Source organism: Simochromis diagramma, unplaced genomic scaffold, assembly GCF_900408965.1.
Source record: "Simochromis diagramma unplaced genomic scaffold, fSimDia1.1 OVJJ01000483.1, whole genome shotgun sequence".
NCBI lineage: Eukaryota > Metazoa > Chordata > Actinopteri > Cichliformes > Cichlidae > Simochromis > Simochromis diagramma.
The window spans coordinates 7,322,700-7,337,235 of NW_024386835.1; the positions used below are offsets into that span (position 1 = coordinate 7,322,700).

General features: G+C 39.0%; 2 protein-coding genes across 4 annotated transcripts in view; one reads left to right on the forward strand and one right to left on the reverse strand.

Moving 5' to 3' along the window:
• rhobtb3 (Rho related BTB domain containing 3) overlaps positions 1–9,167 on the forward strand; it is a 31,591-nt gene extending 22,424 nt beyond the window's left edge. For 2 of the 3 annotated variants that reach the window (XM_040029121.1, XM_040029120.1), the window contains exons 11-13: positions 3,294–3,460; positions 3,615–3,711; positions 5,928–9,167. In XM_040029121.1, coding sequence (XP_039885055.1) covers positions 3,294–3,460; positions 3,615–3,711; positions 5,928–6,046 — 383 coding nt within the window. In that variant the 3' untranslated portion in view covers positions 6,047–9,167. Of the gene's footprint in view, positions 1–3,293; positions 3,461–3,614; positions 3,712–5,927 lie in introns of those variants that run through there. The other variant, XM_040029122.1, reaches the window with a different exon arrangement.
• Positions 5,682–11,748, reverse strand: glrx (glutaredoxin (thioltransferase)). The gene is made up of 3 exons (XM_040029133.1): positions 11,434–11,748; positions 10,042–10,174; positions 5,682–6,069 (listed from the first exon to the last, which is right to left on the reverse strand). Exons 1-2 carry the CDS (start codon positions 11,638–11,640, stop codon positions 10,061–10,063), a joined length of 321 nt encoding a protein of 106 aa, XP_039885067.1. The 5' UTR covers positions 11,641–11,748; the 3' UTR covers positions 5,682–6,069; positions 10,042–10,060.
• Positions 11,749–14,536: the final 2,788 nt, after the last annotated feature.

Genomic DNA, 14,536 nt, shown 5'->3' on the forward strand with positions numbered 1-14,536 from the left:
ACTAGAAGTATAAAAATGATCACTTTAATGTATAGTTGCAGAGTGATTTACTGCAACACTGACTGTCACCCTCCTTTGTAGCATTATATAACAAAGCTGCTGAATAGACAATGCAAAACTTCAGAATAATCAGCTTTGAATAACAAGCTCTCTGCAGCTCACAATCCCATTATTCTGTGGCGTGAGATCTTTTGGTTAAAAAAAATAAATGAAATGATGAAAAAAATTCAACAAGCAGTCCTTATGATCCAGCTTAGATCAGGGTATGATAAGCAAGCTTTTTCCAGAGATACAGCTCCAGGTTGAGTCATGGGAACAGGAAATTAAAGACATGAAACTGCTTCAGAGGCTGCAGTCGCTGTAGTGTTATGTAAGAGCTCGGCACTCAAGGTCAAATCAAGGTAATTCCACCAGTAGCAGCAACAACAACAAAAAAAAGAAAGAAAGAAGAAGGGTGTGAAATCAAAAGTAAAGAACCATCAGAGTATTTCCCTGTGTTAAATAATGTATACTGTACATATGAGGGATGCTGTGTTAATGTTCATTTGGGTGATTGTGCAGTGACATAGAACAAACCCTCTTGTTTTGCTGCTGCTCAGCTGCGTCCTGTCAGGGACGCACGCGGAGGATCAGCGCTCACGAGTGAGTGAAGGATGCTGAAGGTGGTGTTTGACATAAACGGCGGGAATCTGTTTGCATCAGGGGTAATTTAATTTGACATTTTGACATTACAGAAAAAGATCGACACCGCTTGTTTCGTGCTTGCTGCATGCAAGCATGTAATTTGACAGCACAAAAAGAGCGATGGGTAATTATTTATTTGAGCATTAAGTGATTTGACTAAGGAGCTTTATTTAAATTCACAACCGGCTGAGATTTGATGTTAATATCTGATGATGAAATGTGTACACTGTGGTGCAGTCTGTGTTGCACCAATACAAAAATGGCAAGCTGGAGCGAGTATATAATGGGTTTTAAGGATGTTAAACAAGTTCTGAATTAATACACATTTGTTTGTATTCTTGGGTTGTGATTAAAGAGCTTCATTTAATTATTTGTCGATATTTAGCCTTTAAAATTTCCCATTATGATTATTTATTACTCTCTTTGTTGTAGCCCCCTCCGGTTTTTGCAGTCATCTCTTTATACATGCAGCAGTCACAAAGCAACTTTCTCATTATTTTGAGGTTCTACATGTGCACCTATGGCCGACCCTTAAAATAATTTGACTCTTTAATCCAGCTAGTCGCCAACCTTGTGTACAGCTCGGCAGGTAGGACAGCCGCATACTTCTCAGAAATGTGGCTTACGTGCTAAGAGCTCAACAAAAAAGGGAGGGGAACAGGTTTCAGATTGTCCGATCCATCGACTGTATGGGTCTAAGCTTTTTTAATCACTTTGCCAGTGCTTGGCTAACATTTGCACATTGCAAAACAATGAGAACAAACTCATGTCAGAGGAGTTTTCACATGCAATCCTTTGTCTACTCTGTTTCTACACTGTGTTCATAATTAAAGGTAAAAAAAAAAAACAGTTGGAATGACAGTTGATTTAAAAAAAATCAGATCTATATGTGCAACAAGTATTTGCATGGATGTGAATGAAATCCATCTGTAGAACTAAAACAATAAAAGTGTGGTCTTTAAAATGAAATCAGTCTTATGAAAGATCCTAAAATGCTTTGAGAGAAATGATAGAAACAGCAGAGCTGAGTGATCATTTTTGAGCTGTGTGCAGTTTTACTGTTTTGGGAGCAGCTGAGCATTCAACCGTATCACTCCTGTCTGTGCTGTGCAAATGCAAACCAAACTATGTCAAATAATGTTGAGTTTAAATTCTGCTGGAAGTGGTTTGGACTGATAGCACTTATGTGTTAGAAATCTGCTCTTCAGATTCTAATTGTGTGTAAAATAGACCCAAATCGGTTTTATTGTGACAGTGTTTGATTGATTTAAGCTCATTGTGGTGCTTTACCTGAATGATTTTTGGAACAGGAAGGATAAGAAAACATTTCAGCTTCAGGGAGAATATGTCCAGCTATTGCATACATCTAGAACAAAGTCGGATTTACATTGGTTTAATATACGTATAATGCTTTCACAGTATTTAATGTATACAATAACTAGTAGTGGTGGGAATCACCAGACACCCCACAATACTATATTTTGACAATATATCAGTGTGATACCTAACATTTTATGATTTATTGATTAGTGCAGTAAAACATATTGCGACTTCTCACCCGTTTCCAGCTACAAAATCTGTCCTCAAAGTTAAAAGTTATCTCACTTCAGTTTTTTTCTGCAAAATGAGATTGCCAAGCAAACAAACACTGCCACTAAAACCTGCCATAAATGTTGCTATGAGACTGAGTCAGTCTGCAATCAATCTGGTATCAGCCTGTGATTGATACATGCAATCTGTTTCTAATAATACAGCAGTTAACTGTAAAAATGTCACATATTTCTTGCTGTCTATACAGACAGATATTCACATTAAACTATTAAATTTGCACTCGTCAGACTTCCTGTTCTATAAGAAGATAACCAGAATACAACCAGCTCGCAGCCTGCTAAGACAAGAGTTGGGTTGTGCTCAATGATGACAACTTATTCAGACTGATGGCAACATGTTGGTAATCTGTCTCTGTTTATAAATGACACAGAAAAAATTTGCACTCTTTCCACAGTCTCTCTGAGAGTGACTGCAGTCACTCCAAGTCAGACTGACTGTTTGCAGAAAGGTTGTTTCCTGTCAAGAAATCACCTTGTGATCAAAAGTAGTTGTGAGTGTGCAACACCCTCAGGCTCTCGACAACAATTTAGTAACTGCAAGTTACAGCTGGTATGTGAATTCAATACAATCAATTTTGTCGATGCTAGGTCGCTGTCCTAATTTTAAGTGACTGAGCCATTACCTTGCTCTTAATTAGGAGGTAGCTTTGTCAAGCTAAGTGTGTCCCTTGTTGGATGGTTTTTCAGTTAAACCAGTCTGATCTAAGTTTTCTCAGGATGGTGGTGCATAAGATGAGCCCTTTTGTTCATACTATTCAGAGTATTTTAATTTATATAATAATATATCAATATTTGGTGCCCATGTATTGATATTTCTCACCCTGAGGCAAATGGGATAAGCTCCAGCCCCCTGCAACCCTGAATTGGATAAGCGGAAGAAAATGGATATCAATATTTTATTGCCATGCAAAATATTGCAATGCTATGCTGTATTGATTTTTTTTTTTCTTTGCCCTAGTAAGCAGCATATCAGACAGTGCTGTGTGTTTGTGTGTCCAGCCAGTGTGCTTCAGGCCATGGCTGTGCTGGTTTGTGCCGAGATGTACCAAGTGAAACGACTGCAGCATCTGTGTGAGGTCTGCGTATGTGCTTACCTTCAGAGCATGCCCAGTAGAGAGCTGGCATCAACAGGCATCAGTGTAGTTCGACTACTCCGCAGGGCAAAGGTGAGTGAGTATCAAAGTATCCAGTGCAATATTTTCTTGTTGAAACATAGTCTGTTAATCAGCAGCTGCCTTAGGCTCCATCTCTAGCAGATGCTCATACAATTTCATTTAGGAGAAGACCTGCATTTCATATAGTGTCTCTATTGATTTCCAGTGCCACAATGCAGAGCAGCTCTATATCTGGCTCCTCCACTTCATCGCCAACAACTACCTAATCTTCAGTCATAAACCTGACTTCCTGGAGCTCTCAGGTCAGTGTGCAATTTTAAAGGGATAACTGTTCTAAACACTATTACAGGTATCACCTGCGAATAAGGGAGCAGCCTTTGCAGTGTTGAAACTACCCTGTGATTAAGTGCTTTGAAATAAAGTGAAGGTGTCCCCCCCCCAAACACCAGTCCATCCAGCCAAAATCACAGACTGTATAGAAAAAATGGAAATTACCTCGATCAAGATTTCCAATTTTATTCCCCAAATTGAGCATTTCTTGCTGTACCAGTCTTGTTTTGAAACCAGATGTAAGGGATCTGAGGGAAACTAAGAATTAGTCACTCACACAACAGTGACACAAAATAGCCATGTGCTAAAGCATACCTTGCTTTACTGTCCATTTGACCCTAATTTACAAAATTAATATTTTGTATTCAATAACAAACTAGTGATTGAGATCATCAGCTCATCAGGAAAGTGTTTACTGAGGTCATAAAACAAGTAAACAGGAGGTTTGTTTTACCAGACTTATAAACAATCTGAATTTTTTTTCAGCAGAGAAGTCGTCCCCCTGCTGGACAGAAAGAAAGCAGATTTAATGCACTTCAGCACCAGCTTCACTTCCCAGAGACAGGGCGGGACAGTCCCACCCAGAGACTGTCCCGCCCTGTCTCTGGGATTTCTCCTTTTTCCTTGTCGATATAATTATACAGACTACAGGCCAGCTTGACCAGCCATTGCACAATAACCCATTCACTTATTTGCATTGACCAATAAAATCTCTTAACACACCTGGCCCATCCCTTATCTTCTCTGTGTGACGTAAGGGATGGGCCAGGGACAGAGTTTAATGTGGAAGAAGTGGTAAAGATGGACAAACAAAAGTGAAAAGGTGGAGCTTAAAAGAGAAAAAAGAAACTACAAATAGATGCAGCAAAACATGTCAAATTAACCAACATGTTAGCATCTGCACTGTCGACATTAGTACCAGAAACAACTAGTATGAAGCCCCCTGTTCTTTTGTTATTTAAAAAAAAATAATAATAATATAACAAGCCCTTACAGTCATAGGAAACTGTTGCTCGCTTTAGTGGGGAAGAAATGCAGGAGGAGGGACAACAACTGTAAATCTGTGGCTCAACAACAGAGTATAATTAACATGGTAAGAACATAGATGAGGGGAAATAATTATAAATAGAGAGATTCAAGCGAAATTAATGGCTACTTTGACCACGTGCTACTTCTAATACCTAAAGTGTAGCTTTTAATCGTCACATGCTGCCCTGCAGTGCAATTAATGTGTCCTAACTCAACAACAATCTACTGATTAAAAAGAGAAACTGCTTTACTATAAATAATCACACTGAAATATATACATATACACATCATTTGCATACATGTAATGTATATAGACCTATCCTTTTTAAACAATGGTTTTCCTTTATACATATAAACAAAAAGAGAAGAAAAGGATTACAGATGATCTGTACATTCGGGATAATTAGCCTGTACACTTAACGTTGTGAAATATAACAGAAAAGAAAAAAAGTGAAAGACACAAAAAGAAATAACACAAGTATTTCCTCAGATAACATAGTCCCTGCAAAATAATCCCATTTGTTGTTGTTTTTTTGAGTCAGGGCTCCGTCTAAAACTACATGAGGTATAATCAAAGTGCTCATCAGTTATGTGTGAATTGAAATTGAACCACACTGAACATCCACTTGTTTTTAGATAATAAAATTAAAATCATTAACTTACTTTTTTTTTATTTTTTTTTTTAAATTGGAGAATCAAGCATGGTCCTGGAAACCTGTGGAAACCTCCCATACAGCATCATAAAGCACCGTGTTTGTAAATTAGATTGTGACCTGTCAGACCTTTAAATAGTGACTCCTCATACTAGGTTTAGTACTATAACTTTACCCTTATATTAAATATAATATAAGGGTAATGTTTGTGCATATTACTGACCACATCAAAGTAGATAAAGACAACATCAACAGCAAAATGGTGTAGCAATCCCACTGTTTTATTGTCATCATAGGTCATACAAATATCAGCCTCCTTAAAGGCCATTGGACGGATATTACAGGGCAACAGCAAGATTACAAAAACAAAAGCCCAACAAGTTCATATTCCATATGTGTCTGAGTATTGGTCAAGTATGATAAATCTTCCTCTAACATTTTAAGAACAAAAACATCCAGTAGAGTACAAATTAGTCTAACATGTGATTGCGTTTATATGTGTCCAGATGAGGAGCGCGAGCAAGTGGAGAGGCTACGATGGCCGTCCAGAGGCTACCTGCAAGAGCTCAGTGAGTACCAGCAGCGACGCCGCAAACTCCGCAAGTCCCGCTGCCTTGTCATGTGACCAAACCTGGACGCCAAAACCATCTGTGGGGAAGAGCAAAGGAAGACTATGACAAAAGAAAAGAAAGGATTCCAGTGCACATCGACGTGTGGGAAAACTGACAGAAGACATGTTTTTTTCCTTTTATCCTGCTGCATGAAGGGCTGATCGAGAGACAACGATGCAGAGGAAGAAAAGGAAAGACTTGTTAAACTGCTGCGACGCGCCTCTCCTCCCTCAGTGGACTGACTGGCGCATCCTTATATGACTATTCCTTCGAGGGCAATAATAAAAAAACTGATCCATAAAACCCAATAAGACTTTAATATGACTGGCCACTGGCCGAATCTCTGTGAAAGATCGCATTTCTAATGGCGTGCAAAGCTGTGGATTTCAATATTGACCAGTGACACAAAATGGCTTCAGTATAATTACTGATATATCAAATGACCACACATCTGTCAGGAAAACAACCAGGATCATGTGCAAACTATTTCAAACTACATTAACGGGTAATGTGACTTCAGGTTGATTAAACAGGAAGATCTCCTCAACACTCAATAGCTTCTGTGTGTCTTCTGTAGGATTGACGCAGGACCTCTCTGTCATAGATGAAACCCTTGATCACTCATGATGCATCCCATCTGATCTAAAGATTGTGAACTTGTGAAAACAGTTTCTCAAAGTGCCCATATATAGCTCATTTACAGGCTCACAGTTTTATTTTGAGGCTCCTCAAGAATAGGTTTACATACTTTATTGTTCCACAACATGAAAGCATGCAGCACATTTCTGAAACGCTCCCCTTTTTCTGTTCATGGCTCCTGTCTCTTTAATGCCCCTGGGGGGAAGTTTCTGATTGGCCCAATGAAAAGCCCTCTAAGATTTTGTTAAGATCTAACAAAAAGTCATGGGAAATATTACTTTGTTTTATTTTTTGCAGCAACGTTCATTTTATGCTGTTCAACTCGTTACTTTTCAGTTTGTGTGAATAATTTTAAACAGTGAGCTAGCTATCACCAGTAAGTCATGTGACAGAAGTACGGGTCTCCCGTTCAGTCACATGACCAAGAGATGGCCTATCTGAGTTACCTTTTCACTCATTCACTCAGTCCTTGTGTGTCATTAAACTCTGGTTCATTCACTGTAGGTGTCCAAGTCAGCTTCCAGCAGATTTGCTCAATAACTCCACTTTTCACTGGCCACAGCAATTTAGTAAACACACCTGGGAAGGGAGGGAAGCTAACCTTTGTGTACAACATCTCTATAACAAAAGCTCAGTGTTCATTTAATTTATTTTCCATTCAATCCAGAGCCTTTTAAAAGTCTCTGGGGTTATTGTTACTGTTTTCATGTCACCTTTTGCGCTAAATTACATCCTAAAATTTCCTGACAATACAGATGAAAGATTCCTCCCAGTGCCCTAATCTTAAACAATCCAGATCTGCACCAAACATCATTCTTTCTTTCTTTCTTTGGTTCTGCTTCACCTCTCCCCAGGTTTAAGAAACTGGGTGAGGTTGTATTTTGAGTGAGTCAGTTAAACAGCACTGAAATAATAAATTATTGACTCTAGGGTAAACAAATGGTCACGATGCAAGTCATCCACAATTGCTGCTGTTAGCAGCGTCATATGTATTTTCATGTGTAAGCAAATGAGCAGGACAGGTTTAATTACAACACTTTAGTCGATCCTTTCACATCGATGACACAGCCTCATAAACTGTCTTGCAGCCAGACTGATTTTTATAACCACACAGTAGAGTACATAGGTGTCAAATGAAGCAGTTACACTATCATGGAGAAAAGGCTTCAAATGTAAGCCTCAAATCAAACAGCATCTAGCCTGTAATTAATATCTGTAAACCAAATCAGCAACAGTAATAACATTTTTCTTTAAAAACTCCTTTTTAAAATCTACTGAGGCGGACTTTTACACGCTTTCCTTTGCGGGTTAATGAGAAAACATGCTTTTCTGTTTGCAATAATAAATAACGACCTGTCGCTGTCACAAAAAAGAAGAAGAAGAAGAAGAAAAAGAAAAAAAAAAAAGAGCACCATATTATGAACATGAGTTAGTACAGTAAAAATCTCAAAGCCTCTGGGTGAATACGAAATATTTCTTTTATCTTTTTTTTTTTTTAATTTAAAATGTTTTTTAATCATAAAGAGATTATGATTTATTGGTGCTCAATTATTTTTGTAAACTATACCGTATGTGGACATGATTTTTGTTTTTTTTAACATTTGGAGTCGAGACAAACAGGGTGGCACTACTTTCCAGTCTAATGTTTCACGGCTGTTTACTCGATTTTTAAAAAAGGGGAAATGGAACATAACGGCTCAATTTGTTAAATAAACCTTCACCTACGTGAGGGTGAAAGCGATCAGCAGTGACAGCTAGCAGATGGGTGTTTTTTTTAATCTGTGGATCACAATCAATCAGGAAGCGGCGTGTAATGCTTTCATATTCTATTTCTGCAGTATTAACAGAAATTCTGTGTATATAGTACAAGCAAGCTCCCACTGTCAAGTTTTGACAGTGTGCAGTTGGTATCCTTTAACCAGCTGCTGCACAAATTCCACTAAATTCTGTGTGTAAATATCCTCGAATACATCTTGATCTGCTAATAAACAGGAATGCAGCGATTTATTGATTGATAGTCGCCTTGTAGATATATACATCGGCCTATTGCCAACATAGATGACATTCACCAATAACATTGGCGAATGTCTTCGCTCACAAGAGTTTGCCGTTATCATCTCTGGGATCCACTTTCATAAATATGTATGACTGAATTTGTGCTCACTGCGAGATAGTGTGATGAAAGGCTGAAAGACGCTGAAACAGTTCACTTATTTATTTTTGTCCTATCACAATAATAAATCAAACTAACTAGGATCAGAAATCAGCCAAATTGTTATTTTAAACATTGGCAAAAACCCAGAACGTTACAATCCTGGTGGTGCATCCCTACTAATACGAATCAGCAAACAGCAGGTGAAACTGGACTGTGAAACAAAGTGTATCCCAGTGCTGCATCCACACCTAGTGTGGAGACACATGGCTCCTCTGGGCCTGTGCTGTACAGACTGTAGAATACATGGCGTCTGACTTTAAATAAAGACATGTTTTAACATACCGCTGACTCCATCACTGTCTTCACTGTCAAGTTACTGCTTATATGTTTGTTTGTTTTTTGTCTTTCCCTGGAATTATGCATTTTACACTAATAATTTCTTAATAATCATACTGTAATGATCATAGCGTATGTTTCCTCCTGAATAAGTGGAACGATCTTAATGAAATGTTGCATAAATATTAGAGTGATGTGATTGCAAACAGCTGTATGATGTATACAAATATTTTATACAAATCCCACAATCGTATATATTTGTACATTTTGAGAGTTCAACTGAGTGCCAAACGAAGACGTGCGCAGGTTTGCTAGTACCTATTAATACCAATTTCCAAACCTAGTGACAAGCTAAACCCTGATGGGCCACAGGTATATACAAAAAAAAAGAAAATCACCCAGCTGTACTGTCTGCCTTTATATTTGTGAAAGAATAGATTACTCTAAAGAGCTCTCTGAATTCAAGTGTGGTAACAGGAGGCCGCTGCTGTAACAAGTCAGTTTGTGAAATTTCTTGAATCCTAAATATTCCACCAATAATCCCACTCATTACCCGCACAGCGCCAAACACCAAATGTTATTAATATCAGCACAGAAACTGTGTGCTGGGAGCTTCCTGGCATCAGTTTCCAGCAGATCCAGTAGCAGCTTTTATAAAATACGTTGAAACAAACTATATAACTTATAAAATTATTTTTTTAATAATACGAAATGTGATTTGTAAACATCACCACTTTTTTTTGTTGTTAAATAATATTTTCCTTGAGTATTCCTAATTTACACTTTCTAAGCAGTTGTTATTATTTCGAGCATTAGTAACAGGGTGTGTGCTGTACTTTAAGGTGAAGGGAAGCTACATTCTCACAGTCCATGCCATACCTGGAGACCTTCAGGTGAATCACTGCAGGGCCCCAATGGATTTCAACTTGCCCTCCAGTTTGCCACTCCTCTGGAGGGCCGCCACGTCACTGCCACCACCGATGCACTCCTCACCGATGAACACTCGTGGGACCTGAACCAATACAAGAAAAAAGGAAGAAATTCCCTTTCAGCTTCGTGCACAGGGTCAGTGATCTGTGAAACATGTGCATGAATATCGGAATATCTGTGGTACTGTTGGTCTGCCACGGCTTCTGCATCAAAGGCAGCATGCATGAGCAGCAAAATCTGATAACGCATTTTATCTCGTCACAATCAAAATCAGCACAGGGAGCTTCTCTCATGTTACAAACGCTTGATTTTCTCAGTTTAAGTGAGAGATGGGGGTGAAGTCGGGTGACTATGAAGCTTGTGACAGTCAGAACTTCCCCGAAGGGACCCAACCCCAGACTTCTTTCTCCTGTTTGTCTCATTACATACTCCCTCGTGTTACTGCCACCAATCATATGCTAGAACACTTCTCGAGTAGTTACTTCTACCACAGTACATTTGCTTTTTGCATAAACAAACACATAGATAATAAAAAAGCAGAACAGATCCAAAATAATACTTTAAGGACAAAAAAACTGTAGTAGCTGGCGTGTGTTGGATTTGAAGAATGTCATAATCAGGAGGTGAAGTTCCTTCTTGAAATTGTGATTCATGTAATAATGGGGATTTCCAGATTATCAAATGGGCATTCTTACTTGGGGTCTGATCTACTGGGATTTTCCTGAACAACCATCTGTAGGGTTTATAAAAAATGGTTTGAAAAAGAGAAAATATCCAGTGACTAGTAGGAAGGCAACAGTAACTTGTTAGAGGTATGCAGAAGAGCATCTCTTAACACACAACATGTTGAACCTTGAAAGCAGGCAGGCTGCAGCAGCAGAAGAGCACACTTGGTCACTCCTGACAGGAAAATGAGGCTACAAGCCTGACAGCCCAAAACAGATGTTTGGAAAAACGTTGCCTGGTCTGAAGAGTCTCTAAATGACCACAGTGTACTATCATCTGTTGGCTGCTTCCAGCAGAAAAAATGTGCCATGTCATGTCAGCTACTGTGTAATGTCATCATTTCAAAATGGACCAAAATCTCTGAGGAACATTTCCTGCACTCACTGGACATTTTATCTACCTTAATCCTATATGGAAAATCTGTATCTGCTTTATTTTCCATTTAATGCTTTAAGGCCACGATGCTTACATTTCATTTCCCACAAATACGTAGAAGTGTTCTTTAAATTTTGTGTCAGTGCCCTGAAGATACAACGATATTAACACTGAATTTATGTGTGTGTGTATTAAAGTAAAGCTCTTGCCCTGCTTGAGACGGAGAGGCTGTAAGCTTACCGTACGGGCTCCAGTAAGTTCCAGGAAGTAGTCCTGCATACTGTCCATTTCGCTGTGGTTGCTTATATCAACGCACTCATAATGTCCCGGCTTGAACTTGTATTTCTCCAAAACCTCTTGAGCCATGGTACAGTAAGGACAGGTGGGTTTCAGAAACACCACCACTTTGTCGCCCTTAATTTTCGCCTGGACAAACTGCTGCGCCATTTTAAGTTTCTCGGTAAAGTGACGAGGAGGTGAGTAGTTCCCTACTTCTTTCCTTTTTTTTCTTTCCAGATTAATTTTTTCAATGCAGAAGAAGAAACGTGATCTCTTTGTTTTCAACAGTCATTGGTTAAGTCAATCATTCCAAGTCACGCCCTCCTTCTTAAAGAGACAGCGCACAGATTGGGCACGAACCGGACAGCCACAAGAGTAAAACCACTGAGTAGGGAAGTGGTTGTTGGTCATCTGACACAAATCTAAACACTACTGCAGACGTAAGATGCACGTTGCTTGTGTGTCTGAAAAAGTAGAGCCAGTTCAGAAGTATCTTAAACCTGCATTATGTTTAACGGGCAGCAGGGGGCGACTCCGCTGTAGTTTGTAGGCTCAAGTGGTAGTTTCAGACTGTACTGAATGTAGGTGTGCCCATTTATCCTGTAACCATCCAGTGTCCTCCCTGAGGTTTCATAATCGGACGCCACAAACCAATAGATGACATCGCTGGTGCTATTGATATAGGAACAGCGATTTTCATCTCTGGCTCTCTTCCACAGTGCGTCTTTCTCCTCTCACTGCCAACCAGCTGCAACAGGAGACTGTCCCTCCCTGATCCTGGTTGTGCCTGAGGTTTCTTCTTGTTAAAAGGGAGTTTTTCCTTTCCGCTGTTGCCAAGTGCTTACTCACAGGGAGCATCTGATTGTTACTGCAGGGTCTTTACCGTACAGTATAAAACACCTTGAGACAAATGTTGTTGTGATTCAACACTATATAAATAAAACTGAATTGAATGTTTTATACTATCTATGTGTAGACTGCATTAGAGCATGGGCACCCACAGACAGCTGCAGCAATTCACAAAAGCACCAAGTTCAAGTTGTAGGAATTTGTTTTAGGGCTCTTCCCCCAAGGCTCACTTGCCAAATGAGTGTTTCAAATACAGCTGACAGCATAAAAACGTATAGTCAGTGATGTAAAGTAACTTGTTATGTATATCAGAGTTATACAGTTAGATTAAAAATTCATGTTATTTCAAATACTTAAAATAAAAATAAAAAAATCATGTTGCAATAACCAGTGGAAGCGTTGGTGATTACAGAGGGGTTACATCCAAGTCTATTCTTTTCTGGCTTCTCTGTGGATTATGTCTTCTCAGCCTGTGGCAATGCCTCGTCAGCAAAGCCACTGGGATAAATTTGAGACATCATAAAGGGTAGGAACATGTGAATGCTGAATTGTCATAGTGAGAGCAGTATAATAAGAACCAAAGTGATATTTTGGAATTCAGAACGGCATCTGTCACCGATTTAATTGAGTCTCACCGGTTTTCTTCCCCAAGCCACAGGGACAAGCTACATGGAGGCCGGAGGCATATTATGTATGCAGCTGTTTCCTTGTCTGGTGCAGGGAAAGCTTCCAGGCATATGAGAGACTCCAGGGACCACATGAATCTTTGTTAAACAAGGGATGTTATATCCGAACAGGTAGCCTGATTTTTTTTTTTGCATTTAGATGAGGGTGGAACATATATGAGTGTTTGCATTTTTGTTTCCAAGAACTGAAACTGAAGGTGTGAAGAATACAAGTTCTCACGCCACACATCTTAAAACGTACTGAAACATCAGATCAAGCTGCCTCTCACAGTGAGTCACAGGATGCATGCTACAGATTAAAAAGAATAAATGATGCCCCTTACTCCGTGTTTGTGGGTCAGACTCAACCATCATTTTGATCTCAACTACTCTGTTATAAAGTTTCATGATTATATCTTGCACATTTTTATTGGGTTTTTTGTGTGTGTGCCCATAAGTACCCATAACTGTTTTACAGTTGTGGGTATTTTTGAATACACCAGTCCCTCTAAGCTCTGTTATTACCAGCTGCATCACCGAGGCTGGTATTGTTTACACCTTGTGAGCTTGTCTGTCTCTTTGTGTGTATGATCGTGGCAAAATGTGCTGCTAGACACACTTACTTTAACCACAAAAGCAGTTTTGAGGACTTCAGCAGGTGTTTGTGTGTCTGTCTGTCCGTTTCTGTGCATGAAGCTGTTGCAACACTGTATAAAATGTTAATGAGGTGAAGCTGAAAAATGAAAGAATTGGAAGATGAGCGCGAACTGCTTGCTATATATCACTTTTCTGCTATACTGGAGTACTCAAAGTGCTTTACACAACGTACCTCATTCACCCAGGCAATTTTTTTCTAAACCTTTGTAACATTTAAACTGGTAAGCAACTTGGTAAGCAAGTATCTTGCTCAAAGAGACATACAGACTGGAGCAGCAAGGGATCAAACCATCAACCTTCCAGTTAGTGGACGACCTGCTCTACCTCCTGAGGGTCGTCACCCCCAGGTGTTGGCATTTATCTGCCCTGTCATCAAGTGAACAGAAATGCACCATCTGAATGTTAGTCACACAAAATAGATTAGACGAAACTTTATTAATCCCTCTGGGAAATTCAGTATTTATTTTTTTTTTAAGATTAGAATATCACAAATAAAATATGATCCCTTTCTGGACCCACTCAGTAACCAGGACACTAGTATCAGATAACTCATGTTCTACCTTGTGTTCATTGCTTGCAGACATTAATAGTAGGCATCTGCTCATATAACCGTTATTTCGTTTCTGAAAACTAATCTTATATTAAAATACGTGTGACGGGTCACAGGATATTTTAACATTAGTTGTACCTCTCATTGAAATTGAATTTTGAAACACTGGATTACTGCCAGCTAGCTTGAATCTCATTCCTATGAAGCCACTCTCTGATGCCATTAGAAAAAGTTATATTTAAGTACCTTTTAATTACTAACCCACTCTTAAGTCTTTGTACTATACATCTTTCTACTTTTAATTGTCTTTTGCATACAAGCCTTGTAAAAAAACAAAAAAACA

Coding starts and splice junctions, on each gene's coding strand:
- glrx (XM_040029133.1), bottom strand. CDS start 11,640: ATGGCGCAGCAGTTTGTCCAGGCGAAAATTAAGGGCGACAAAGTGGTG. Junction 10,175..11,433: donor AACTTACTGGAGCCCGTACG/GTAAGCTTACAG, acceptor GTATTGGTTCAG/GTCCCACGAGTGTTCATCGG.